Source organism: Natrix helvetica, assembly GCF_964273705.1.
Source record: "Natrix helvetica genome assembly, chromosome: Z".
Classification (NCBI taxonomy): Eukaryota; Metazoa; Chordata; class Lepidosauria; order Squamata; family Natricidae; genus Natrix; species Natrix helvetica.
In genome coordinates, this window is record NC_138554.1 from 26536316 (window position 1) to 26564189 (window position 27874).

Here is a 27874-nt window from a genome sequence, read left to right on the forward strand (position 1 = left end):
AAATGTGAAACAAGCAGAAAGCATGAAAGAACTGACAAAGTGCATGAACTTACCAAAGTTCCAAACCAAAGGCACTGTATTGAATAATCTCAGCCATGTCAGTGACAAATGTGTGACTTTCAACCTAATGTTCATCTCTCATCACTAGCCAGCAGGGCTGTAAACAAAAAAACAATGGATGCTGAACTCTATCTCTGAAAGACCATAATTAATGACTGAAGAAAAGACAATGGTTATAGGCAGAGGTGGTATTCAGCCGGTTCCCTCTGGTTCAGGCAAACCAGTAGTGGTGGCTGCGGGAGGATCTGCTCACCCATCTCGATGTAATGCGCGAGCACTGCATGAGCACAGAAGGTGGTGCGCATACACGGTGCATGCAAGTGAAGTGAGAGTGCATGATCACATTTGCGAACCAGTAGGGGAGGTAAGTGAATCCCACTGCCGGCGATAGGGAGTCCTCGACTTACAACCAAACTTGAGCCTAACATTTCTGTTGCTAAGTGAGACTGCTGTTAAATGATTTTACCCCATTTTATGATCTTTCTTGCCTCAGTTGTTAAGTGAATTACTGCAGTTGTAGAATTAGTAACACAGTTGTACAGTGAATCTGGCTTCCCCATTGACTTTGCTTGTAAGAAGTCACAAAAAGGTGTCACATGATTCTGGGATACTGCAAGTATGATCAATATGATCCAGTTACCAAGCATCTGAATTTTAATCACGTGACCATGGAGATACTGCCATGGTAATAGGTGTGAAAAACAGTCATAAGTCACTTTTTCCAATGCCACTGTAACTTCAAATGGTCGCTAAAAGAATGGTTGAAAGTCGAGGATTCCTGATTTGGATTGCTTGAGCCTTGGAACTGTCTAAAGCAGTGTTTTTCAACCTTGGCAACTTTAAGGTATGTGGACTTCCTGGGGAGTTCTGCTAGGGAATTCTGAGTGTTGAAGTCCACATATTTTAAAGCTCACAAACACTGGCCTAAAGATTGTGGAAGTTGATGCCAAACCTGATTCCCAGTTATAAGGAGCAGGATTAGCCAAAAACATTCCCTACATCATGTGAAAGACCAGATGTGCTCATCTTACCCATCCCACCTGCAGAATCCGATCGGCTAGTTGTTGGTTCATCATTGGTGACTGGATCATATTTAATGTAGAATAGGCCTCAGGATATGTCTGTGAGCATGTGCATCAGAGAAGGGCTAAGAGGAATTGGTAGCTCTTCCCAGATATTGTAGTAGAGTAGAGTAGAGTAGAATAATAGAATAGATGGAGTGGAGTGGAATGGAGTAGAGTAGAGTAGAATAATAGAATAGAATGGAGTGGAGTGGAGTGGAGTGGAGTGGAGTAGAGTAGAGTAGAGTAGAGTAGAGTAGAATAATAGAATAGAATGGAGTGGAGTGGAGTGGGGTGGAGTAGAGTAGAGTAGAGTAGAGTAGAGTAGAGTAGAGTAGAATAATAGAATAGAATGGAGTGGAGTAGAGTAGAGTAGAGTAGAATAATATAATAGAATGGAGTGGAGTGGAATGGAGTAGAGTAGAATAATAGAATAGAATGGAGTGGAGTAGAGTAGAGTAGAGTAGAGTAGAGTAGAGTAGAGTAGAGTAGAATAATAGAATGGAATGGAGTGGAGTGGAGTGGAGTAGAGTAGAGTAGAGTAGAGTAGAATAATAGAATAGAATGGAGTGGAGTAGAGTAGAGTAGAGTAGAGTAGAGTAGAGTAGAGTAGAATAATATCATAGAATGGAGTGGAGTGGAGTGGAGTAGAGTAGAATAATAGAATAGAATGGAGTGGAGTAGAGTAGAGTAGAGTAGAGTAGAGTAGAGTAGAATAATAGAATGGAATGGAGTGGAGTGGAGTGGAGTGGAGTAGAGTAGAGTAGAGTAGAGTAGAGTAGAGTAGAGTAGAATAATAGAATAATAGAATAGAATGGATGGAGTGGAGTGGAGTGGAGTAGAGTAGAGTAGAGTAGAGTAGAATAGAATAATAGAATAGAATGGAGTGGAGTAGAGTAGAGTAGAGTAGAATAATAGAATAGAATGGAGTGGAGTGGAGTGGAGTAGAGTAGAATAATAGAATAGAATGGAGTGGAGTAGAGTAGAGTAGAGTAGAGTAGAGTAGAATAATAGAATGGAATGGAGTGGAGTGGAGTGGAGTAGAGTAGAGTAGAGTAGAGTAGAGTAGAGTAATAGAATAGAATGGAGTGGAGTGGAGTGGAGTAGAGTAGAGTAGAGTAATAGAATAGAATGGAGTGGAGTGGAGTAGAGTAGAGTAGAGTAGAGTAGAGTAGAATAATAGAAAAGAATGGAGTGGGGTGGAGTAGAGTAGAGTAGAATAAAGGAATAGAATGGAGTGGAGTGGAGTAGAGTAGAGTAGAGTAGAGTAGAGTAGAATAATATAATAGAATGGAGTGGAGTAGAGTAGAGTAGAGTAGAATAATAGAATGGAATGGAGTGGAGTGGAGTGGAGTAGAGTAGAGTAGAGTAGAGTAGAGTAATAGAATAGAATGGAGTGGAGTGGAGTGGAGTAGAGTAGAGTAATAGAATAGAATGGAGTGGAGTGGAGTAGAGTAGAGTAGAGTAGAGTAGAGTAGAGTAGAGTAGAATAATAGAAAAGAATGGAGTGGGGTGGAGTAGAGTAGAGTACAGTAGAATAAAGGAATAGAATGGAGTGGAGTAGAGTAGAGTAGAGTAGAGTAGAATAATAGAATGGAATGGAGTGGAGTGGAGTGGAGTGGAGTGGAGTAGAGTAGAGTAGAGTAGAGTAGAGTAGAGTAATAGAATAGAATGGAGTGGAGTGGAGTGGAGTAGAGTAGAGTAATAGAATAGAATGGAGTGGAGTGGAGTAGAGTAGAGTAGAGTAGAGTAGAGTAGAGTAGAGTAGAATAATAGAAAAGAATGGAGTGGGGTGGAGTAGAGTAGAGTAGAGTAGAATAAAGGAATAGAATGGAGTGGAGTGGAGTAGAGTAGAGTAGAGTAGAGTAGAGTAGAATAATAGAATAGAATGGAGTGGAGTAGAGTATAGTAGAGTAGAGTAGAATAATAGAATGGAATGGAGTGGAGTGGAGTGGAGTAGAGTAGAGTAGAGTAGAGTAAAGTAGAGTAGAGTAGAGTAATAGAATAGAATGGAGTGGAGTGGAGTAGAGTAGAGTAATAGAATAGAATGGAGTGGAGTGGAGTAGAGTAGAGTAGAGTAGAGTAGAGTAGAATAATAGAAAAGAATGGAGTGGGGTGGAGTAGAGTAGAGTAGAGTAGAATAAAGGAATAGAATGGAGTGGAGTGGAGTAGAGTAGAGTAGAGTAGAGTAGAGTAGAGTAGAGTAGAATAATAGAATAGAATGGAGTGGAGTAGAGTAGAGTAGAGTAGAATAATAGAATAGAATGGAGTGGAGTGGAGTGGAGTAGAGTAGAATAATAGAATAGAATGGAGTGGAGTAGAGTAGAGTAGAGTAGAATAATAGAATGGAGTGGAGTGGAGTAGAGTAGAGTAGAGTAGAGTAGAGTAGAGTAGAGTAGAGTAGAATAATAGAATAGAATGGAGTAGAGTAGAGTAGAGTAGAGTAGAGTAGAGTAGAGTAGAATAATAGAATAGAATGGAGTGGAGTGGAGTAGAGTAGAATAATAGAATAGAATGGAGTGGAGTAGAGTAGAGTAGAGTAGAGTAGAATAATAGAATGGAGTGGAGTGGAGTGGAGTGGAGTAGAGTAGAGTAGAGTAGAGTAGAGTAATAGAATAGAATGGAGTGGAGTGGAGTGGAGTAGAGTAGAGTAATAGAATAGAATGGAGTGGAGTGGAGTAGAGTAGAGTAGAGTAGAGTAGAGTAGAGTAGAGTAGAATAATAGAAAAGAATGGAGTGGGGTGGAGTAGAGTAGAGTAGAGTAGGGTAGGGTAGAGTAGAATAATAGAATAGAATGGAGTGGAGTGGAGTGGAGTAGAGTAGAATAAAGGAATAGAATGGAGTGGAGTGGAGTAGAGTAGAGTAGAGTAGAGTAGAGTAGAGTAGAGTAGAGTACAATAATAGAATAGAATGGAGTGGAGTACAGTGGGGTGAAGTGGAGTGGAGTAGAGTAGAGTAGAGTAGAGTAGAGTAGAGTAGAATAAAGGAATAGAATGGAGTGGAGTGGAGTGGAGTGGGGTGGAGTAGAGTAGAGTAGAATAAAAGAATAGAATGGAGTGGAGTGGAGTGGGGTGAAGTGGAGTGTAGTAGAGTAGAGTAGAGTAGAGTAGATTAGAGTAGAGTAGAGTAGAGTAGAGTAGAGTAGAATAATAGAAAAGAATGGAGTGGAGTGGAGTAGAGTAAAGTAGAGTAGAGTAGAATAATAGAATAGAATGGAGTGGAGTAGAGTAGAGGTAGGGTAGGGTAGGGTAGGGTAGGGTAGAGCAGAATAATAGAATAGAATGGAGTGGAGTGGAGTGGAGTAGAGTAGAGTAGAGTAGAGTAGAGTAGAGTAGAGTAGAGTAGAATAAAAGAATAGAATGGAGTGGAGTGGAGTGGGGTGAAGTGGAGTGGAGTAGAGTAGAGTAGAATAAAAGAATAGAATGGAGTGGAGTGGAGTGGAGTGGAGTAGAGTAGAGTAGAGTAGAGTAGAGTAGAGTAGAGTAATAGAATAGAATGGAGTGGAGTGGAGTAGAACTCTCAAGGGGGGAGGGGCTGGTGATGGGGGGTTTTATTGCATCTGGAGGAATGCAGGAGGAGAAACAATTCTGCAGACTAGAAATGACAAGAGGAATGAAAGTCTCAGACCAAACTTCTTCAGTAAAACGTGAGTGCATGCTCCTCCTCCTTCCCCCCCAGCTTGGAGGCAAGGCTTGGAGAAAAAACATAAAACCCTAGAACAGAGGTTTGGGCTCCTTCCAGACGGCAATAAATGAAATGGCTTATTACTCTGCAACTAACTGGGAGAAAGATTTCCTTTCAAAATGGGAATTTCAACCGAGGCAGGAAGAAGGGATTTTGCCAGCATCTTTCACTTGCAAGCCACCACAAATGGGGCTGCAACCAGTAAATGAAGCAAAACCAGATTGGGTTTTCTTCCCAGATTTTGGATGGATGAGATGCCACTGGCCACCTTTGCCATCAGCATTGAAAAATGCTCCAAGCCAGCAGAGGGCACCTACGTGGCCCATAACTCCTCCAAGCCAGCAGGAGGGTCCTTGGCACATAAACCCCACTAGCCAGCTATCATTGGTTGAGCTGCAACCTGTGAAGCAGGCAACCCGGGGATGGGTCTTAACCCCAGGTCATGGATGGGAGGGATGCCAGTGGGAACCTGCCCTCCCTCAGCAGATGGCACCATGGCAGAAAGCTGGGCAGTGGCCAACCGAGGGATTGACCTCCCCACCGGTTCCAGTCTCCCCTGCAAGGCCCCAAAAGGTTCTTACCAGACCTTCCTACAGAGAAGAAATCTCCATGGAAGAAGGTATTATCAAAGGGAGGCCTGCGGGATGGATGGCAGGAAAATGTGCACCTGCAAGGCCCCAAGTGGTTCTTACCCCACCTTCCTACAGAGTAGCAATCTCCAACATGGAAGAAGGGATTACCAAACAGAGGCCTGCAGGATGGGAAGCGGGACAAGGTGCATCTGCAATGCACAAGTAGTTCTTACCCCACCTTCCTACAAAGAAGAATTCTCCATGGAAGAAGGGATTACCAAACAGAGGCCTGCAGGATGGGAAGCGGGACAAGGTGCATCTGCAATGCCCCAAGTGGTTCTTACCCCATCTTCCTACAGAGTAGCAATCTCCAACATGGAAGAAGGGATTACCAAAGAGAGGCCTGCAGGATGGGAAGCAGGACAAGGTGCATCTGCAATGCCCCAAGTGGTTCTTACCCCACCTTCCTACAGAGTAGCAATCTCCAACATGGAAGAAGGGATTACCAAAGAGAGGCCTGCAGGATGGGAAGCAGGACAAGGTGCATCTGCAATGCCCCAAGTGGTTCTTACCCCACCTTCCTACAGAGAAGAATTCTCCATGGAAGAAGAGGCCTGCAGGATGGGAAGTGGGACAAGGTGCATCTGCAGTGCCACAAAAGGTTCTTACCCCACCTTCCTACAGAGTAGCAATCTCCAACATGGAAGAAGGGATTACCAAAGAGAGGCCTGCAGGATGTGAAGCGGGACAAGGTGCATCTGCAATGTCCCAAAAGGTTCTTACCCCACCTTCCTACAGAGAAGCAATCTCCACCATGGAAGAAGGGTGTACCAAGGGGGAAGCTGTAAGTTGGAGAGCAAGGCAATGTGATGAAACGGTTCCTAAGTTTAGAGATGTAACTAGGTTCCATTCCTCATGGGGGCCAATTAAATGCCACCATTGTTGTCAACTTGGCCACAGAGCATCAGAGTGCTTGGCTCCAGCCCCAAAGCCACAAACGTGCGCACTAACCACCACGGCGGTAAAGAGAGGGTCCCAAATGTCACCACAGAAGAGTCATCTGGGCCAACAACCTCTGGAAGAGGATCCCCAACTTAAGGTGACGAAGTGTCCTACCAAGGGGGAGGCCTCGGAAGAGGAAAAGGGCAAACTATCTCCGGAGGAGGATCCCCAACTTAAGGTGACAAAGAGTCCAACTAAGGGGGAGGCCTCGGAGGGGGAAAAGCCCAAACGACCTCTGGAAGAGGATCCCCAACTTAAGGTGACAAAGAGTCCTACCAAGGGGGAGGCCTCGGAGGAGGGAATTGCCGAAGAACAAATGTGTGTACCAATTGCCACGGTGGTAAAGAGAGGGCCCCAGATGCCACCACAGAAAAGTCATCTGGGCCAACAGCCTCTGGAAGAGGATCCCCAACTTAAGGTGATGAAGTGTCCTACCAAGGGGGAGGCCTCGGAAGAGGAAAAGGGGCAAACAATCTCCGGAGGAGGATCCCCAACTAAAGGTGACAAAGAGTCCAACTAAGGGGGAGGCCTCGGAGGGGGAAATGCCCAACCGACCTCTGGAAGAGGATCCCCAACTTCAGGTGACGAAGAGTCATACCAAGGGGGAGGCCTCGGAGGAGGAAAAAGGCCAGCCGTGGATGATTGAATCCAAGAGCTCAGAACCTTCAGCATCTGCAGCAAAGAGCCCTAAATGCCATGGGAAGAGGTCACTCCCAGACAGCAGTGGGCATAAAGTAATTTGGACAGTTATTGATTTGGTTTCTAAGCAGGCACACTTCATTGCTTGCTCAGGATTGCCATCCGCAAACGAATTAGCGAAAATGTTTGTGAAACACATTTATCACCTGCACGGAGTTCCCAAGAGGATCATTTCAGACCGCGGAGTCCAGTTCACAGCCAAGTTCTGGAGAGAGGTTCTGAGATCCATTGGGTCCACACAAGAATTGAGCTCAGAGGTTCATTCCAGCATGAACGGCGCAACAGAGGGAGCCAATGCGGTGGTGGAACAATACATCCAGTGTTTTGTGGACTATCAGCAAGACAACTGGTCGGACTTGCTACCCTTCGCCGAAGTGGCGTACAGCGATACGGTCCACAGCAGCACAGGATTAGTGGGGTTCCAGATTACCAATGGCATGGAAGTTGTTGCCATGCCTGAGTTGCCTAGAGAACCTCCTTCCTTCATGTCTTTGAGTGAATGGATGGACATGGGAGAATACGAAGAAGGCTCTAGCAGTTGCGGCAGAAGCCTACCAGAAGCAAAATAATCAACATCGCTCGCTCCAAAACCCATACCATGTGGGGGACAATGTTTTTGTATCTACCAAATACATAAGATTAGAAATGCCTAGCAAGGAATTGGGTCCAAAATTTCTAGGTCCATTCCCAATAGTGAAGATAGTTAACCCAGTTACAGTTCAACTCAGTCTACCCAGAAGTCTAGGGGAAATTGACCCAGAATTTCATTGTAACTTGTTGAAACCAGTAATTGAGTCTAACAGAAGAGCATCCACCCAAACTCAATCTCCTCCTGTAGTGATAGGAGGGGAAACACAATCTGAGGTGGAAAAAATTGTAGATTTCAGGCTGAATAGGGGTCGCTTACAGTACTTAGTGCATTGGAAGGGTTACCTTTGGTCTGAAGCTACTTGGGTGAACAGTGGGAACCTAAAAGTGGAGAAGTTAGTAAAGCAATTCAATGGGAAGTTTCCCGAGAAGTCAAAGGGTTCCCCTGGGTGGAGAAGAGGTGGTTAATTTTGTTATGTTAACTTTTATGTTATTCTCTTTGCAGGAAACATTTTTCTTCTGAGGAGAGGCCGCCTGTCAGGCCTGTAGTTATGTTCTTTTTAGGATCTTTGGCCTGCCACACTTTCTTATAATTTTCTATGCTGTTTCATTGGTGTAGTAGTTGGGAGGGGGGAATAGAAAGGAGTAGGATTGTGGAATGTATGTTGACATTCTTTTATAGAAGCTCAAGATCATCTTTTGTCTCCGCACCTCGACACCTGACCGGAAGCAGAGGGGTGTAGATGCCAGCATGGAAGATGATGATTGGAACATGTGATGGATTTGTGGGTGTGGGGATAGATCATGAACTTTCAACTGGGTGGAATTCCAGGATGCAGATCAGAGTTGGAATTCCATAGCCGTGCTAACTTAGTAGAGTAGAGTAGAATAAAAGAATAGTATTGAGTAATGTGGAGTGGGGTGAAGTGGAGTGGAGTGGAGTGGAGTGGAGTGGAGTGGAGTGGAGTAGAGTAGAGTAGAGTAGAGTAGAGTAGAGTAGAGTAGAGTAGAGTAGAGTAGAGTAGAGTATAATAATAGAATAGAATGGAATGGAATGGAATGGAATGGAATGGAATGGAAAGGAACGGAACGGAACGGAACGGAACGGAACAGAACAGAACAGAACAGAACAGAATAGAATAGAAGCTGTACCATTTCAGACAAATAGTTGTCCAATCTCTTTTGGAGGCAAGTCCTTCCACTGATTAATTGATCTAACTGTCAAGAAATTTCTCCTTAATTCTAGGTTGCTTCTCTCCTTGATTAATTTCCATCCATTGATTCTTGTTCTGCCTTTAGGTGCTTTGGAGAATAGCTTGACACCCTCTTCTTTGTGGTAGCCTCTGAGATACTGGAACACTTCTATCATATCACCCCTAGTCCGTCCCCAGTTCACTTTCTAGAGATGCCCCCAGTCCACTAGACCTAGAGATGCAGTCCACTATGCGGGTCAGAGGGCTCTTACATTCAGCCTTTTAAAGAGTTGGTCACTGAACCCATTCTATGGACCCATCTAACAATAATAAATCACCCCACTGGGACCCTCAAAAAATCCTGCATCTCTTCCAATTAAAGGAAAAGAGGTAAGATGCGATGTGGAAAAAAATTGCCTGAAACCCTTAAATGTAGCTGACGTTCAGAGCTAGACAGCACTGAATCTAAAGGGACAAAAATTGTAGAGTCAAATGACTGACAGTTATTGCTATATAGCAAAACATTCATTCAACTGTGTTCTCAAGAACACACTGTTAAATGCCTCCCCATAAACATTGCCCTTTAGACAAGTTGGGTTAACAACTTGATAGCAAATTCTAGCTTGCATGACAAGAGGTGTGTCAGTGATAAAAACCCTGGAATTACTATTCTTTGCGCAATGTATCAAGCTTATCTCCTTGGACTTTGTCAGCTGAGGAACAATACATATATTATATTGTTGCCCCTAAACCAATTACAAAGCCTTCCCTCCCATTTCTCTCCTCCTTCACTAGTTTTTATGTTTTCATTTGTCTTATACGGGAACAGCTTTTTAGTTTGCTTTGTCAGGGAAACTCGTGGAATTTAAGGAGAGCAAAAGGAAAAGAAATTTGCCAATATTTTCTTGACAGTCTCTTCCAGAGTCTGATATACAAACTTACTCAACTCTATAAAAAAAAAACACCCGTCCATTAAACAATACTCGTGAACTACTGTATATTCTTTGAGCGTTTGCAAATGTAATTGCACAAATCAGTACAGTTTGGTCCTCGACTTACAACAGTTCATTTAATGACTGTTCAAAGTTACAACAGCACTGAAAAAAGTGAGTTATGACCATTTTTCACACTTATGACCATTGCCGCATCCCTATATCATCAAAATTCAGACGCTTGGCAATTGACTCATATTTATGTCAGTTGCAGTGCCCAAGAGTCATGTGATCACTTTCTGCATCCTTCTGACAAGCAAAATCAATGGGGAAGTCAAATTCACTTAACAACTATGTCACTAACTTAACAACTGCAGTGATTCACTTAGCAACTATGGCAAGAAAGGTTGTAAAATGGGTCAAAATTCACTTAACACATGTCTTGCTTAGCAACATAAATTTGGGGGTCAATTTTGATTGTAAGTTGAGGACTAACTGTAATCCACTTGCATGGTTATAATAACTGTAAATTTACAGCACTAATACCTTTCTAATGTGTTATAGATCATTATGCATCTGGAACAGAACAGTCATAAAAGGTTGGATAATTACTGGTCCTCATATTATTATAATTGCAGAATCAATATATGTGGTGAATATTAACTATCTAGGTATACTTTTATTACAGGTGACATTGCTCAAAATTTCCATTAATTATAAATACTTCATATAAAAAGAGTCCTTTGGAGAGCTATCAAATAGCAGCCTTATCCCTTGGCCTAGGTTAAACATTCTAAAAAGAAATCCAATTTCCAGGATACTTTATATATGCAAACATTTTTTAAAAAAACGAATGCACTGCTCTAAAAATTTATGTGGGTTTTTCCTACTCCAAAAATATCTTTGAAAAAGATGCAGTTTTCTGCTGAAGAAGGGGGCTTTTGTGGATTATGCAAATTTTGTGGCTAGTACCAAATTTTGCTTAATGTAAACCAATCTTCCACAGAGTTTACATTTTAATTTTCAGCATGAAAGACAGCAAGAGAAAGGAGGTAAACATATATAATAGAGGTAGTCCTTGAATGTGGCAACCATTCAAAGTTAGAATGGAACTGAAAAAACTTACGGCAGATTCTTACCAGCTATGACCATTACAGCATCCTTGCAGTCACATGATCAAATTTTGGGTGCTTGGCAACAGGTTTACAATAGGCATGCCTATGGTTATGTGACTACCACCTTTCTAGTTAGTTTTTGACAAGCAAGGTCAAGGGGTTGGGGGAGAAACTGGATTCATTTAACTCCCACTGTGATTCATTTTACAACCATGGCAAAAAAAGATGTAAAATCAAACACGACTCACTTAACAAGTGCCTTTTTTAGCAATGGAAATTCTGGTCCCAATTGTGATCATAGGTTCAAGATTACCTATGTTAATAGCACTTAGCACCTAGACCTATATGCTGCTTTACAGCTCTCTCTAAACAACATATTGCCCCCAACAATCTGGGTCCTCATTTTACCGACCTTGGAAGACCTTGAGCCTGGTGTGATTCAAACTGCCAAATTGCAGGAAGCAGAAGTAGCCTGCAGTACTTCATTCTAACCACTGTGTCACTGCAACTCTTAATGTTTTTATATTGCTTTGGTGAGTATATAGTATAGGGCTTTTTAAACTTTAAAACCATAATGGTTAGCAAGGCTTGAGTGACCTTGTTTGGTCTTACAATATAAGCTAAGTAGAATTTGGCATGATGAGCAATGGAAGATTCTGTCTCAATTTTGATTGATTGATTCATTCATTCATTCATTCATCCATTATGCCACCCACTTCCCCTATAAAATGGCTCTGGGTGGTTTACAGAGTATAAAAAGATAAATAGAAAAGTAATTAAAATATTAAAACTATGCAAATTAAAAATCTAAAGATAAACAAAAACCCAGGACTAAGAGACAAACAGCACAGGGACGAAGTCTTCTTACCCCATCAACCACCTCTAACGTGAGCACCCCTTCCCCAAATCTCAATGCCTGTGACATGTTTGGGATTGGGAATTCGGGATTGGGAATTCGGAGGAAGCCAGAAAAAGCCACAAGTGTGCGCACCTATCGCATTACCAGTTCATTATTTTTTTCTTTTTATTAGTATTTCTGATGGACTAGGCTGGGAAAGAAAGCTATTTCCCCTACTTGGTTACAGATGAACTAAAGAGAGAAATAATAACGATCAGTGGTCCTTGTAAATTTGGTAACATTAACCTGTACATGCAACATGTTATTCAAATCTTTGAAATGATTTTGAAACATAATTACTATTCACAGTTAAACTAGGCGTCTTATTTGGTAGGGAGAAAATAGTGCTTGAAAATTGTTTATAGAATTTGTGAAACTACGTGAAATCACTGTTGGGTTTTCAAACTGGAATGTTGAGGAGACATATTTCCTATCTATGTCTTGTTTTAACTAGCTCCATACAGCTGCCTAGAACTAACATTCCTCATAGCTACACCACAAAATCCTTGACTGAATACTTTGTTTCAGCCAAGAAGCTACTTGTGATCTTTGTCATAAACTAGGTGATCTTCGTCATAAATGTGTGAAGTTTTAACCTTCTAGTTTTCATTCCAGTCTGGGGAAAATGACCAACCACATTCTCTGTGACTAGGGCATTTCACAAATTGAGGAGGGATGATGTCTATTGTATAGCTTAGGATTTGATGATGCTCAAGTGTGGGGTATAAATGTTGTTATATCCTCTAGCACAGGTGGTGGCAACCTATGCATCTTAAAGCCAAAGGCCATAATGTGGTTGGATAATGGGCCGCTCTCTCCCTCTCTCTTGGGCAAATACACTGGCCCTTAGGAGGACTTTGCAAGGCCAAAGGGGAAAATGTGACAAAATCTGTGGCACTGCAAACTAGGGGCTTTAGTATTGGCCTTAACACATCATGTCCATACAAAAGGGGAAGAGGGCTGGATTGTGCCACTGCCCACCGTCTTGCAGATTTTGACCCCTCTTCCAAAGGGTGTTCCTGTGATACCTGTATTGACCCAGGCTTCCCGAGAGCATGAAGCAAATTCCTTGTCCCAACAAAAACCCATTTTATTAATTTACTTTGAATTATGCTCATTCACATCCAGCAAAGTCTTTCATGGGAGGATTTACAGTCACAGACCTTATCTGGCTTGGAGAGCTGACAGGCCGATATCTGCAAAACTTGCCAAGGAGTCTCGGAGAGTCATGAACCAATTAAGCAAATTAATTGTCTCCTGCAAACTCCACTCCCCTTTTGCTCCTCTTTTATTTCTTCTGGGAGGGGCCATTCATTGTCCACCTGTGGTCTTATTCCCAAGTCAACCCCTGTTCTTTAGCTGTTCACTTTGTCTGGCAACTCTGCCCATGCACAGACTGGGAACAGGCTCCAGCTGTTCATCTGCCTCACTGATGTCTGACTCAGAAGGCAGCTGATAACTGGCATATGGCTCTGGCTCTCTCTCTATCCTCGACACCGAGCCCTCATCAGAGTCTTCCCCAGACTTCAGGACTGGCCCATGTTCCTCCCCAACCTCCTCACTGTCCGAATCTACTGACAGCTCTGCTGGTTGCTGGCGGACCACAGCAATACCATCCATTTTAATGCTATTTCAAGATCTGATATCTCTTCCTCCCGTGCAACCAAATTTTACATCTCTTCATTTGATTAAGTTCATCTAGCAAGCTAAGCCACAAGTTAACTTCCTTAGCAAGTTGGCCATAATGAAAACGTCATTTATTCACTTCCTTAAATTTTATGCAGACCTATTATAAATCCATTTTTTTCTCTTCTTCTTCCTGGAGGCAGCAAAACAAAGAATTTAATTTCCTCTTTTCGTGACTCCTTTCCAGATCTGATTCTTTCACAATAACTCATCATGAGTTTAATGTTGTCATCTTAAAAAAAAAACAAGTCAGGCGGGGGGAAAGTGCACTGTCACAAATGGATAGCTTAGTCACATGAGATTGGGAGAGATAGGTTTAAAAGAGATCAAATCTATATGGTGGCTTCTCCACCATGGGTGCCTATCACAATTTGTAGAATTCTCAACCAACAACTGCAGAACATAAGAGTGTGAACCTCTGGCAGACACCAGGAAAATAAAGGTTCTTGGAAATAAGGCATCAATAAACTGACCAAGAGGAGAATGGTGGGAAACAACAATCTGTCTTGCTTCTCTATTTGCTTGTTTAAGGATATTGTGTTGTGCAATGTTTCTGCCAAGGTCACCATCATGTGGCCTATGACAGTGGAAAGGTAACTTAGACACTTTTGTATTCAAGAAAATGGGGAGGTTAGAAGACAAAAATCTATATACGTGAGAAGATAAATAAATAGACAACCCCTGACCCTTTGGGTCATTGTTTCAGAGATACATCCTCATCCAAACTGAGAAACAGAATGACCACAGGTGGGCAAAAAAGCAGTGAGAATGACTTCTGACTTCTTGCCAAATCCTCCATTGGCTTTCCTTGTGGGAAACTGGCAGGGAACATCTGAAATGACTACATGGATATAGCTACTTATGGTGGCCCAATGGCATAGTGGCATTAAACAGACACAGCTTTGCCAGATTTCAATCCCTCTGGAGCAATGTGTCCTGAATTTTGGACACATTGTTTAAGTTAGCCCATCTTCGATTGTTGCCCTTTGCCTAATCAAAGGTTTGTAACAGATAATCAGGATAGTTTTAGTACTATACAAATATTTTGGTTTGTCTTCATCACAAACTGCTCATGTTTTCTAAAAAGTGCGTCACACAACACCCGAAGACATTAACAAGAAAATTTAATAGAGAGGCAAGCATTGTTTTGGTAGGATACAATTTAGCAGAAGCAGTTTTTTTCCAGCATAAATTTCCAGTCTATAATTATATGAGGTTAAACATTCCAATCTACTGAAAAAAATGGGAGTGGGTGGTTGAGTGGGTGGGGAGATCTACCAGACACCTGTCTTTGACTGCTACAATTCTACAAAGATGGAAAATTCCATTTTCAGTGTAAAAATACACTCATCTCTTTTTGTTTAATTTTTGTTTACATAATCTACAAAGGAAAAGGAAAATGCAAATAGAGCCAAATAGAGCCAAATAGAGCCAAATGCATGAAAAAGTGAAAATATTCCGAAGGGCACAAAAATAATAACAAAAGAACTCATTATAAGCAACTTAGTTTTTAAATAAGAAATTAAAGCTTGCAATCTTAATAATCAGCCTTTCCATTTATTTCACAAAGGCCCCATTTGAATGCTTTCTGAATCTTCTACCTTATGACCATTTTTCACACTCATGACTGTTGCAGCATCCCCATGGTCACACAATTTACATTCAGATGCTTGAAAACTGAGTCACATTTCAGTTGCAGTGTCCCCGGGTCATGTGATCACTTTTTGCAACCTTCTGACAAGCAAAGTCAATGGGGAAACCAGGTTCACTTAACAACATGTTACTAACTTAACCATCTTAGCCGTGGGGGCACAGTGGTTAGAATGCAGTAGTAGAATGCACAGTGGTTAGAATGCTCATTCCAGGAGTTCAATTCTGATTGGCTCAAGGTTGACTCATCCTTCCATCCTTCCGAGGTGGGTAAAATGAGAACCCAGATTATTGGGGCCAATTTGATGACTTGGAGAGGCCTGTAAAGCACCATAAAGCGGTAGATACACGCTACTGCTATTAACAACTGCAGTGATTCACTTAACAACTGTGGCAAGAAAGGTCACAAAATGGAGCAAAGCTCACTTAACTAGTTTCTTGCTTAGCAACAAAACATTTGGGCTCAATTGTGTCTGTAAGTTGAGGACTACCTGTAACCACATTTTGTTTTTAAAAAAGTATACATAGCATATTATAATATTACAGCAAAGTTCAGGTAGACCTCAACCAACAGACACAATTCAGAACAGAATTTCTGTGGCTAAGCAAGGTGGTTGTTATGCGAGTCATGCTGTAGGAGATGACCAAGCTGAGTACGAGGGAGGGGGTGAAACATGTCATCAGTCATGAGTCCTTGCATACCTATAAGAGCCCACCTTGAATTCCTTTCTATTCTTAACTTCCCCTAATTCCCTTTGACCATTAGTAGCTCAGATTCTTATAGAGAGCTTAAGTTTACAATAAATCTGTATACACATTTGAACTGCCCGGATCTCCCAATTTCCCTGGTGCTTGACGTTAATCTGGATGGTGGGTCTATAATTCTCTTGTTTTTCTTATTTTATCCTTCACAACATCCAGCTCACTTGGGGTTACCATGATGGAGGAATTAGTCTATGGAAGTGGGGTAGCCTAGTTTTGCTTTAAAAAAAAACAAGATATTTGGTTCCCCACCTCCATGTACCATTCCAGTGAAGTCCCCCCCACCCGTGAGATCAAGGATTAATGGACAAAACAGCCTTGATTTTTTTTTACAAAGAACAGGAACAAAGTATTTTTTGCTGAATCATCCTGAGCTGGTTTCTTTTGGGGGGTCAGACTATGTAGGAGTTCTTTTTGCTGAGTCACTTTAATGAGGGAAGTACACAGAGGGGAGGAGTAACATGATACTCCAGGCTGTTGAACTTCCTCTCCAGGCAATGCTGTCTTTTTTTAAAAACACATTATGAGTGGTGCAAGCACTTTTTTAAAAAAAAAATACCATGGATGGACTTTGTGGTCTTATGGGCTGAATCACTTTGTTTCAAGATAAAGTAGTATAAGTATAATCTTTATTGTCATTGTACTTAAATACAAAGAAATTGGTTAATATGAATGTTTTAAAAATTAAATGAGCATTTGCACCCTTCTATTGTTAATCACGTGTTACAAAAGAAACAAAGAAAGAAAGGATATTATGAGGAAAAGGATCATGGCCTGGTATGCCCTTTGCTGATTCACACAACGCATTAATGTAATCCTGTAATTGGAGTTAATAAAATGAGACTTTAAAGGTGCTTCAAGTCAAACCTGAGTCCGGAGGCAATGGGTATGTCCATATCATTGACTTGGCAACAATTTGCAACAGGTCTGCTGCTATCTTTTCCACAGAGAACTTTTTCAACTACACAGTCCATCCTTCAGCTTAGGATCTCCTCGTGGTCTCTCATCTACTTTCCAGACTTCATCCAATTGGGCTTCAGCCCACCCAGGTGCTGCTGCCTGTAGAGGTGACCTTTGCGCAGTGTTTCTCAACTTTTGCCCCTTGACAACATGAAGTCCGCACATCTTCAAGGGACAGAGGTTGAGTAATACCGGCCTAGTTCAAACCAACCAGGGATGGGTTGCTGCCAGTGTTACTGATGGCTCGCTGCATGCACACTTTGCACATGTGCCTGATGCCTGCTCTGTGTGTGTGCACAGTTGCCCGTAAATAGGTCTGTGCAATGGCAGAACATTAAAAATGACAAAAAAAAAAAAACATGCTGCGGTGAACGGGCCCCCGGTTCGGAGGCGTGGCCAGCCTGGGTTGCTGCCAGTTCTGCGACCCAGGCTAATATTCCACTACCGGTTTGCTTGAACTGGTGCAAACTGGTAGCAAACCATCTCTGAAATCAATGCAGTGTGCAGCGGTAGCCATAAAAAGCCAATGCTAAGTTGCATTAACAAAGGGGTACAATCAAGATCAAGTGAGCTACTAATACCCCTCTATAAAGCCTTAGTAAGGCCACATCAGGAAAACTGCATCCAGTTTTGGTCACCACACTACAAAAAAGATGTTGAGACTCTGGAGAAAGTGCGGAGAAGAGCAACCAGGATGATTAGGGGACTGGAGACTAAAACATATGACGAACAGTTGCAGGAACTGGGCATGGCTAGTCTAGAGAAGAGAAGAACCAGGGGAGACATGATAGCAGCTTTCCAATATTTGAGGGGCTGCCACAGAGAAGAAGGGGCCAAGCTATTTTCCAAAGCATCTGAAGGCCAGACAAGGAATAATGGATGGAAGCTGACCAAGGAGAGATTCAACTAGAAATAAGGAGGAATTTTCTGACAGTGAGAGCAATCAACCAATGGAACAGAAGTTTCCTTCTGTTGTGGGAGCTTCATCACTGGAGACTTTCAAGAAGAGATTGGACTGCCATTTGTCAGAAAGAATGCAGGGTCTCCTGTTTGAGTGGAGGTAGGGTGGGTTGGACTAGATAACCTATATAAGGTCCCTTCCAACTCTGTTAATCTGCTTATCTGCCCTCCAAGTTAGGATCAGCCCTAATTAATGCTGCTACTGTTGTTACTTTCTGATCGTATTCCACAGAAGAGCAACAATACCCCGATAACATTTTCAGCACTCCGGAGCTGGAAGGGAAGCCAAAGACTCGCTCACAACCAGATTTCGCCCAATCTCAACTCACCTCCCCCCTCTGGTCAGCCCCCCTCCCTCCCGTCTAGTCCAGGGGGGCGGAGCCTCGCCTTTGCGGTCGGCGCGGAGGGAGGGTTTCTGGAAGAGCCTCCGACTGCCTATAAAAGGCTCCTCCCGGGCTCGCTGCGCTCAGTTCGGACCTCGCTTTTGGCTTCCGTTCCTTCGCTCTTGCTTCAACAGTGCTTGAACGGAGCAGGATCGCAGCCACCCCGTCCTTAAGTACTTTTGCCAGCCAGTCCAACCAACCTCGACTTGCACCATGAGCTCTCAGATCCGCCAGAACTACCAAGCCGAAAACGAAGCAGGCGTGAACCGCTTGGTCAATCAATTCCTTCAGTCCAGCTACACCTATTTGTCCTTGGTGAGTATCAAAAGGTAGAAATCGCCCCCTTTTTCTCCTCTCCTCCTCTGATGTTTTCCTGGCTTTGCCTAACCCGGCGCCCAGCATTGATCTTGGAATTCAGCTCCCACCATCCGTACCCATCACTTGGTACATATATGATAGGAGTTGGAGATCGGTGTCTCTGGAAAGTATCAGGTTGCTTCGCCCACCCTACCCCCCGTTTTTCCAAAAAGCCGCTTTCCGTGTGTGTGTGCAAAGCCAAGAAAACATTTTTCTCTCCACTTAAGTGATGGCTACACATTTACGTGGTTGGAGGGGCCCGGTTGCTTTATTGGAAGAAACTAGGAAAAATACTGCGCTTTCCTATAGTCCAGGATGGCGGACTGCTGTGTGGGTTGTTGTGATGTGCTACTGTGTACCATAGCCCCACCCAGCGAGTCCTTTTTTAAAAACCCGTCGAGCCTGGCTGCTTCTGTTTATAAACTGCGTAAGAAAAACACTGCCCTTGCCCCCCCCTTCCCCTACAGTAGGCTCTGGTTTTAGATGGGCCTCTCCCCCCCTTCCTTCCTTCCTCCAGAAAATTCACCCCTCCCCCTTTTTTATTTTCCTTCTGTAACCATGGAGACCTAAGCAGAGTTTTCCATCAGCTCTGCTTTTCTGTTCACTTGGCATTAGAGGAGAAAGAGAAAAAAGCTTTTCTTCATGGGGTAGCTTATTGAGACATGAAGATAACCTTCCCCACCCTGCATCTCTCAATGCGTGGGACTTCAGGCCCCATCATCCTCATCTTTTTGGGGGGCCATACTAGCCCTGTAGTTTTCTTTGTCCTCTGCTTTTGATCCTTTTAGTATTCTGATTCTGCGTGAACTCTTTTACACACCAGCTTCTCCAGTTTTATCACACCACCAACGGCTCCCTTTGAGATTCTTGATAAGCTCCATTAATTATATATACATAGTCCTATTTTTAAATGCTATGCAGATGTGCCCTCAGGTTGTCTTCATTTGTTCCAAATCCTGTATATGTATATGTTTGCATGTATGCATATATGAATAGAATATATGTATATATGTATAATATGTATGTGTGTGTATATCAGTGCTTCTCAAATAGTGGGGCGGGCCCCCCAGGGGGGGCGCGAGGCTCCGTAAAGGGGGGCTCAGCTCAAATTATTTTATATATTTTTGTTTTGCAGGTTAAAGTTTTTTTTAATATTGTATTCCTTTAAATCCTGTGCTCCTTTAAATCTTTTCTGCTACAGTTAATAAAGCTATTCTTTGTTCTAAATTGATCCACATTTCTTTCTTTTTTTATTCTCTTATACCTTAATAAGGATACAGTGTTATGCAGAGGTGTACTTATAACAATTTTATAGACAAATGATACTATTTACAGTCGCGCGGGGGGGGGGGAGAAATGTTTTCTTCTTCCTAGGGGGGGCATGACAGAAAATAATTGAGAAGCACTGGTGTATATGTATGTATGTACACACACAGACACACATTCAATTTAGCTCTTTATCAAGAGCTTGCCTAGTTCACCAGGCTGTTCTGGTTGTGGATGATGGAGATCGTATCCCACTCTGGTTAGGAAAGGTGCCATGGCAAATAGTCCCTTTCGCCCTGTAAATAAGATGCCTGTTGTTTGTCCTTGCTGTGTACTTGGTTTTGGCAAGGAAAGAGCTCTACACAATTTATGTTTTGATACAAAGTCCACCTCTTCATGTTTACCAATTATTGCATCCCCTAGAATGATTTTAAGGGAGACACTAGGTAAGGTTAATGATTTAATTATGTCAAACTTCTTTATCAGTACATAAACTAGAAACAAAGGCTGGACTGATAAACTGAGGAAGGGGCAATGGGCATTTTGGCTAAGGTTTAACCATGATTTGTTGGGTATGACAGCACTTACGTTTGGTTAGTCATGAACTATAGTTTATAAACCACAATATATTAAGCCATAAATGGAATGTTTTGGTTATTGGTAATAAAATTTAAATTACCATATTTTAGAAGCAAATAAACATTTTTGTAGCTACCCATAAGTCTCCCATTTTTAACACTTGTGGCCCATCCATATGGTAGATATAAGGGAGATTGTCTTTGAATATGCAGAGACCTAGAAAAAACTTTCAAAGAAGTTAGGAATGCTGCTGGTCAGGGTTGAATCAGGCAATTCTTACATAGGGTTCATGTACCCATAATCACTGCTGATTAGTGCTTTTCCATAAGCATATCCAATTTTCTTGCTAAAGTGACTGTTAAAAACACACACAAGCAACTGCTCAGTTATGCATTGCATCAAACTGCAGATTTGCTGTAATCATGGAAATGAATTACTACATTGAATCTGGAAGTCAAGCTATATTTATTTATTTGTTCTAGCTTTTGGTCTTCTCCAGATTGTTGGGTGGGGGAAAAGGAGAGCTGCAAACCATTACTGTGGATTGGCTGCAAACTATCATGTAAAACATTGCCATATTAAAAAAAAGTATATTCGTGATTCTAGACAGCATAATTCACTCCACTCCCAAAATAAGATGCAGCAGCAAAATATGGTTATGTATTATATTTCAAATCTTAGGCTTTTTGGCTTTGCAGATTAGTTACAAATCTATTATTCTATTTTGAGGTTTATCAAACTGTAATTACACTATTGATTCCAACCCATGATGTGAGAAGCATGCTGGATTAAAACTGCCAGCATTTGGGAATGTAGCATGCTAAAAGATTTATTCACATAGTGATTTATTCACACAATAAAACCAAGCCTAAACAAACTATATTATAACATAGCACAATATGTGAATTAAATCAAAGGGAGGCTGGGCTCTTTCTGTGTAAGTAGGCAATAGTCACTGAGTGATAATCCTACAGGGTGTAAAGGCAATTTTAAACCTCTGCCAATTCTAAACTTTTTCTTTCTTCTGCCCAGAGTTTTTACTATACCCGGGATGATGTGGCACTGTCCAAGTTCGCCTCCTTTTTCCACCACCTATCTGAAGAGAAGCATGAACAAGCAGAGAAGTTCTTGACTTTCCAGAACCGCCGTGGGGGCAGAGCTGTCCTGCAGGATGTCAAGGTGAGAATGAGGAAGTATGTTGTGCCAAACACAGGGCTGGGCTTCAAAAATTGCAGTTCATTGCCCCGTTGCTGGATGGGTGTGTTCTCGTCAGTGTCCTGAACCATGGTAGGGGGAGGGCAGTTTTTTGCCTTCCCCAGGCTCCAGAAGCTTTCTTTGAGCCTCCGGGAGGGCGAAAACTTCCCCCAGGCTGCCGAGACCCTCCAGAGGCTGGAAACGGTCCCATTTCTGGACTTCTGGAACCTCCAGTAGGCCCATTCCCCACCCCCTCCTCAAGCCTCCACGCGGGCCTTGCACTTATCTGGCATGATGAATGGGTTGCGTGGAGACTCCTGGGAGAGGGGGGGGGCTGGCTTGGCCAGCCAGGGGTGGCATTTGGGGGTTCACCAAACTGGGCAGAATCCTAGCTAAAGGATCACCCAAACCCATGCGACCCCCCCCCCACAGCCCATCCCTGGGCACACAGGCTGAATGAAACCAGTGGTTGGCAGATAGGGGACATGTGTGTGTGTGTGTGTGTAGTGCTACTGAGACATGATTAACACTTTCTAATGCTCCAGAAACCAGAACAAGATGAATGGAAGAATGGAATCACTGCCATGGAAGCTGCCCTGAAGGTGGAGAAGAGCCTGAATCAGGCTCTGCTGGATTTGCATCGAACTGCCTCACACAATACAGATCCCCATGTAAGTTGACAGGAGAAGGTTTGCAGGATTAGGTTCAGTCCCATTTTTCTATTACAGTAATGCCCATCAAGGTAGCCTGGAATAATACGTTCTTTAATTACACTTGTCAAACTTTGTTTTGGCACATTCACACAGGGTTAGTTAGGGAAGGAAGGAGAACTTGCAGTTTTCCTCATTGGTTAAGATGGGCAGTTGAGATTCAGCAACATCTGAACATCATGAGTTCCCCATTTAACCCACTCTAAACCACCCAGTTTAGCTGATTAAGTGAATTGTAATTGGATGAACCATCCTCTGAAGAAGTCAACATCTGCTTTCAATTTTTAATGGTGTTATGGTTGAGTTCTTTGCATGGTGTATCACTTTTTTGCATTCCTATTGCCCTAAAATAAGGTTAAATGGATCCCACCTGGCCAACTATCAAGAATGCAGTGGGTGGGTTTTTTTTATTGGTAGAAGATAGGCTCAGCTGATTTTTGAGGTTCCTTCTAGTTCCTGATAGATTGGATGATTGGCAGGCATTCTAATCCTTGGACTATTTAAGATAGGCAGTTTTTTCTGTGGCATCCTTGAATTAAAACTCCTTTCTTTTCCTAAGCTCTGTGACTTCTTGGAGACTCACTATTTGGATGAGGAGGTGAAGTTGATCAAGAAGCTGGGAGACCATGTGACCAACCTGAAGCGTGTGCGTGCCCAGGAGGAAGGTCTTGGGGAATACCTGTTTGACCGTCTCACTCTGGGCGAATCCAGCGACTGACCCCAGAGGTGTCGACTCCCTCCCAGCTCCTGCAGCCTTAAATGTATTAAAAGCTGGCTGCTCAATAAATATGGCCTCTGTACCCCTATCCATTTTTTTGGGGGGGGAAGGAGCTGAGTCTGTAACTGGCATTAAATAAACTTGGCATTAAGCACTATATCCTGTATGTGTGTATATAATTGGGAGAATGTATAGTGGATATGGCTGTCCTTCATGTTTTGACGACTGTTGCATTAGATTAGAGCAAATGTTTGTTTAATTCAGGATCCGGTCAGAAATAATGACCGGTGAACACACGTAACCAAGGCCAAACACACAATCCTCCTAATGTAAACTCCATTTAGTGCTAATGGAAGATTTGAGATAAGAGTCATATGGAATTGGAAGTTCTAGGTAAGGAATGCAGAAAAAAAATTAACAGGACTGTGTCACAAATGCTGGTAGGACAATTTTTTGCTTGCTTTTAGTGAGGATTTTAAATTTCTTAATGTGGCATCTGTATACTGCTGCCCAGTAAGTTGCAAGAAAGAACATTGCTAATTTACACCAACGGTAGTCAGGAGGGATCCTGTTGCCAACTCAATGTAGAATCTGGACCCGTAGATGCTGATATAGTTAGAAAGTGCTCACAAAGGAGGCTGTGTCATTGTAGTTTGCAGCTTCTAGTGTCTGCTTGCGTTTTGCAAACTCAATCCCAATTCTGCTTATCTAATGGAAGAACAGAGAGTAAGGGGGATGGAAGAGGCCTTAGAGGACTTATCATCCAACACCCTGCTCAACCAAGAGATCTTAGATCATTCCTGACAATCTCTTATTGCAAACCACCCATGACTGAGCACACACAATTTCTGGAGGCAAGTCATTTCACTGATTAATTCTCACTGCCAGGAAATTTCTCCTTGGTTCTAGGTTGGATCTCTCTTTACTTCACATTGGTTTGGAGAATAGGCTGACCTCCCCCGCCCCATTTCTGTGTGAAGTAGTGCTCTTCAAGTACTAGAAGACTGCTATCAATTCTGATTACAGGATTTGAAATTACAATGCTTAAGATTTGAGTTAATTTAAATGGGCAAATATGTTTTGTGCCTAAGCATTAAGCATATAGAATTGTACCTGTATTTGCCCTATCTGCATATAAAAAAGTCATAGTTAATGCACCCATCAGAAAGTTAACTTGTGTACTGTGTTCTCAACAAGACACATGGAACTAGAGGTGAAGGCAGAACTTTGAGCCTGCAATACTCAAATCAATTGTGTTAACTCTGAGATACACTCTTTTGCATCATGGCCATCCCTTCCTATGAAGGGGCTCCTTTTCCAGTGCTATCATCAGCAATCCAGCAGGCTTCAGCATTTAGTGCCTATTATTTTCGATGGCTATTTCTGCCTAGGATAAGGGCAAAGTCCCTAGGAGGACCTGAAAGCCAGCAGATTCAGAAGAGTCTAAAAAAAAAGCAGCACAAGGCACACTTCCCATTTTCCAAAACAATTTCCAAAGCAAACTTTATTCTGAAATTATTTGTTTTCTTCGTTGTCTGTTTTTCCACACAAAGGGGGAAGGAGAAAGACACACACAAAAAAATTCAAGCATTTATCTATAAATAAAAACCTAGATGGGGAAAAGTTGGAGAAAAGAGAAAAGGGGTTTAAGGCCCAACCAATGTTCTGCTCTGTTAAAATTGTCTCCCCAGATTTAGTGCCAAGTAGGTCGGGAATTTGCAGGGCTGCATCCCAAAACACCTGGTTCTTCACGCATGATTGCATCACAGAATTATGAGAAAGGAAGTTCACATGATTTTTAAAAAAAAAAAACTGGTTTTCCGTATTGATCAATAAAATTTGCAGGAGAAGCAGAACAGAAAGGGTTTTTGAGTGTGTTGGCATCTGCTTTGCCTTTTGAGGTAGTTGCCTCTCGTGCTAAGGGTGGGTATTATGTGGGTAATACCCACATAACAGCTAATTAAGTCTCCCAGCCTCAAGGAATACTTCTTCGCTGCATGTCTGCACTATAATACCTGCTTTGGTCATAGCTACGTCGTCCCTGATTCAGGGTCACACCGTTCTGTACTGCGTCGTCAGCAAAGCCCTCATCGCAAACATTACAGTATAGGATAGGGACTGTTCAACAGCTCTGGCTGATTCTCAGATGCAACCAACCAAATCTATCTAGAGCAGCGGTTCTCAACCTGTGGGTCATGACCCCTTAGGGGGTCGAACAACCGTTTCACAGGAGTTGCCTAAGACCTCTAGGGCCTAGAGTCAATAACTGGAGAGGGGAATTAATTTGCCTGATGTTAGCCAACGGGAGTATTCGCCAACCTCGGTGTAGAAAGGGAGGCGCTTTGCAGAGACAGCCTCCACACCGTAAACAGCTAGTTTCCGCTGCTTTCTGGGAAGTGTGGTCTTAAGACGCTCCTTTCACCTGCCAAGATGCCACTGGCTCCGGGATTAGTCGGTCATGTGTCGCCTGCCCGGTTCTGCAGCAGCAGCCCTCGGGTGTAGTAGACATATGGCGGCGGGGGGCACGAAGAAGCAGGTGGGGAGGATGCGACCACTGGAGAGTCGCTGCCTGGAAGCTCGGTGCCGCTCACCCTTCAGCCGGTCGTAAAGGTGGCTGATGGGAGCGGGCGAAGAAGCCAGGCAGGTGGCGGCCTTGGCGTGGGAAAGCTGGTGGCGGTGGCTTCCCGGGGGGCACTGAAATGGTGCATTTCAGCTGCTCTTTGTGCAACTTTCCTGGGCCTGGTAAGGAAGCACTTTAGAAGGTCATAAAAATGCACATTCAGATCCTTCGGACACTTTACAATATCTGATGCCTGCCCATGTTGGCTGAGGATGATGAGAGCTGAATCCCAGCACAACATCTGGAGAACAACAACAGGGTGGAAATCATCAAGCAGGGAAGCTGCCACTTTCCTCTCAGTCGGATCCCATATCCTCTTCCAAGGGGACTTTTTCAACGCTTTCTACAACTGCCCTTTTCAGAAAACCCTTTTTTTTTTAAAGACTCTTTGCTCTAAATAGCTTCGCAAATTCCTTTCCAGAAACAGACAGAGCTGACTGACAAACAGTCCCAAAGTATGAATTGAGATTGTCTGGACATATTATGAAACATCCTCTCTTTTTTCTTTTTAAAGGCTCTGCCTAAAGAAGAGCTGAGTTATGGCTTTTAAAGGAAGTTTCCAAACTCTGAGCAATGTTCTGACTCTCATAGTCCTCCAGATCACTATAAAATCCTGCTGAGCATACATCCTCACTGGGCCTCCATGCCAACCCTCTAGGGTTACCCAACAGAATAATAATATTAGATGCATTCATTTTATGAGCATCGTTTAAAAGGCCTGCTCTGTTTCTGGTTCAATGAAACCTTTGTTGGTAGGGAAGGAGGGGGAGAGTTGGGTAACATGATATCTTTCCTGTGTCCTTCCCATGAAGGCCTCCCCTTTTCCCTTTTCTCCATTATTTTTTTAAAAATTCAGCAAGGTTCTTAAGAACTGGAGAACGCCTTCCAAAACATCAGTAGCATACGGAGGGTGTTTGGGAGGAGGAGAATGCAGGAACGTACATTCTTACTCTTGCTCAACACAAGGATGTTGTCTTGTGTTCTGAAAAAAGAGCCAATGGGTCACTTCCTGACTCCTTCCCGAGGAAGAGGTCCTCCACCCTTGGCATTCTGTGATCCAGAGAAGACTGCCTTACTGTCCTTTAACCGAACCACGTCGAGTGTGAGCACCCAACGCTTCTGCCTGGAGCACCCTAGAACTTACAACTCTAGGCTTATTTCAGAACGCAGCGCTAGGTAACAAGCTCTTGAGGATAGGGGGAGGCGTGGGAAAAAAGAGCAGGCGGGCGAGTCAGGACAACCATCCTGCCCACCTAATTCTTCTCTTCGATCAGAGAATTGGTGGGGCTGCTCAGGTCGCTGGGGCTGCTGGGGATGGTGGGGGTGCTAGCATTGGAGGAATTGCTGGCCTCGCTAGACCCTTTCTTGGAGCGCTTTTGCCACTCGGGGACTGGACCCATCATGGATGGCGGTTTGATGTTCTGCCTGTCTTTTTCTGCCTCTTCTTCCTCGTCGTACCGTTCGTCATCCTCTTCAGTCTCGCTGTGATGGGGGCTGGAATGGCGGGAGATGGAAGGAGAGGGTGGGACCGAGGCTGGGCGGGGGTAGCGGAAGCCCTGAGCCTGCAAGGTTGAGGACAGGGGAACAGAGGGGATGAAGAGGGGTGGGGGGAAAGAATGGCGAAAAATCAATCAATGTCACATAGCGTCCCCCTCCCCCCTGCCTTCAACCACTTTCTAGGACCCTGGAACACTTTTTTTCCAAATCACCCTTTCCAGCATCTCCGCTTCTAGTTCATTTTTCCAAGATGAGAACAATACCTGGCCTTTGACAAGTGCATTCCGGGCAACAGAGAGAGGGCCAGGACAAAGAGTGGCCAGGTCCATATTCAAACACATTGTTATGAAATGCCATAAAATAGCATTCCCTTTCATTAGCCACTTGTATTAACTGTTTTTTCCCCCCATTCTACCACAGTTTGCATCACAGGGATAATATTGCAAAGAGGGTTACTAGGACCTGCATCATGGACTTTTATCTCAGGGTGTGCAAAGATTCCCCTTGCACATATTTACTAGTCGTTCCCGACTCTAGGGGGCGGTGCTCATCTCCGTTTCAAAGCCAAAGATCCAATGCTGTCCAAAGACATCTCCGTGGTCATGTGGCTGGCATGACTTAACGCTGAAGGTGCATGGAGCGCTGTTACCTTCCCACCAAAGGTGGCTCCTATTTTTCTACTTGCATTTTTACATGCTTTTGAACTGCTAAGTTGGCAGAAGCTGGGA

General features: G+C 43.2%; 2 protein-coding genes across 4 annotated transcripts in view; one reads left to right on the forward strand and one right to left on the reverse strand.

The window, feature by feature from the left end:
- Positions 1-18280: 18280 nt before the first annotated feature.
- On the forward strand, positions 18281-23186 carry LOC309402152 (ferritin light chain, oocyte isoform-like). Its single transcript, XM_081971785.1, has 4 exons — positions 18281-18520; positions 21440-21586; positions 22147-22272; positions 22871-23186. Exons 1-4 carry the CDS (start codon positions 18419-18421, stop codon positions 23027-23029), a joined length of 534 nt encoding a protein of 177 aa, XP_081827911.1. The 5' UTR covers positions 18281-18418; the 3' UTR covers positions 23030-23186.
- Positions 23187-24837: 1651 nt separating this feature from the next.
- GYS1 (glycogen synthase 1) overlaps positions 24838-27874 on the reverse strand; it is a 71987-nt gene continuing 68950 nt past the window's right edge. For all 3 annotated transcript variants that reach the window (XM_081970965.1, XM_081970963.1, XM_081970964.1), the window contains exon 17: positions 24838-27211. In XM_081970965.1, coding sequence (XP_081827091.1) covers positions 26903-27211 — 309 coding nt within the window. In that variant the 3' untranslated portion in view covers positions 24838-26902. The remainder of the gene's footprint in view (positions 27212-27874) is intronic.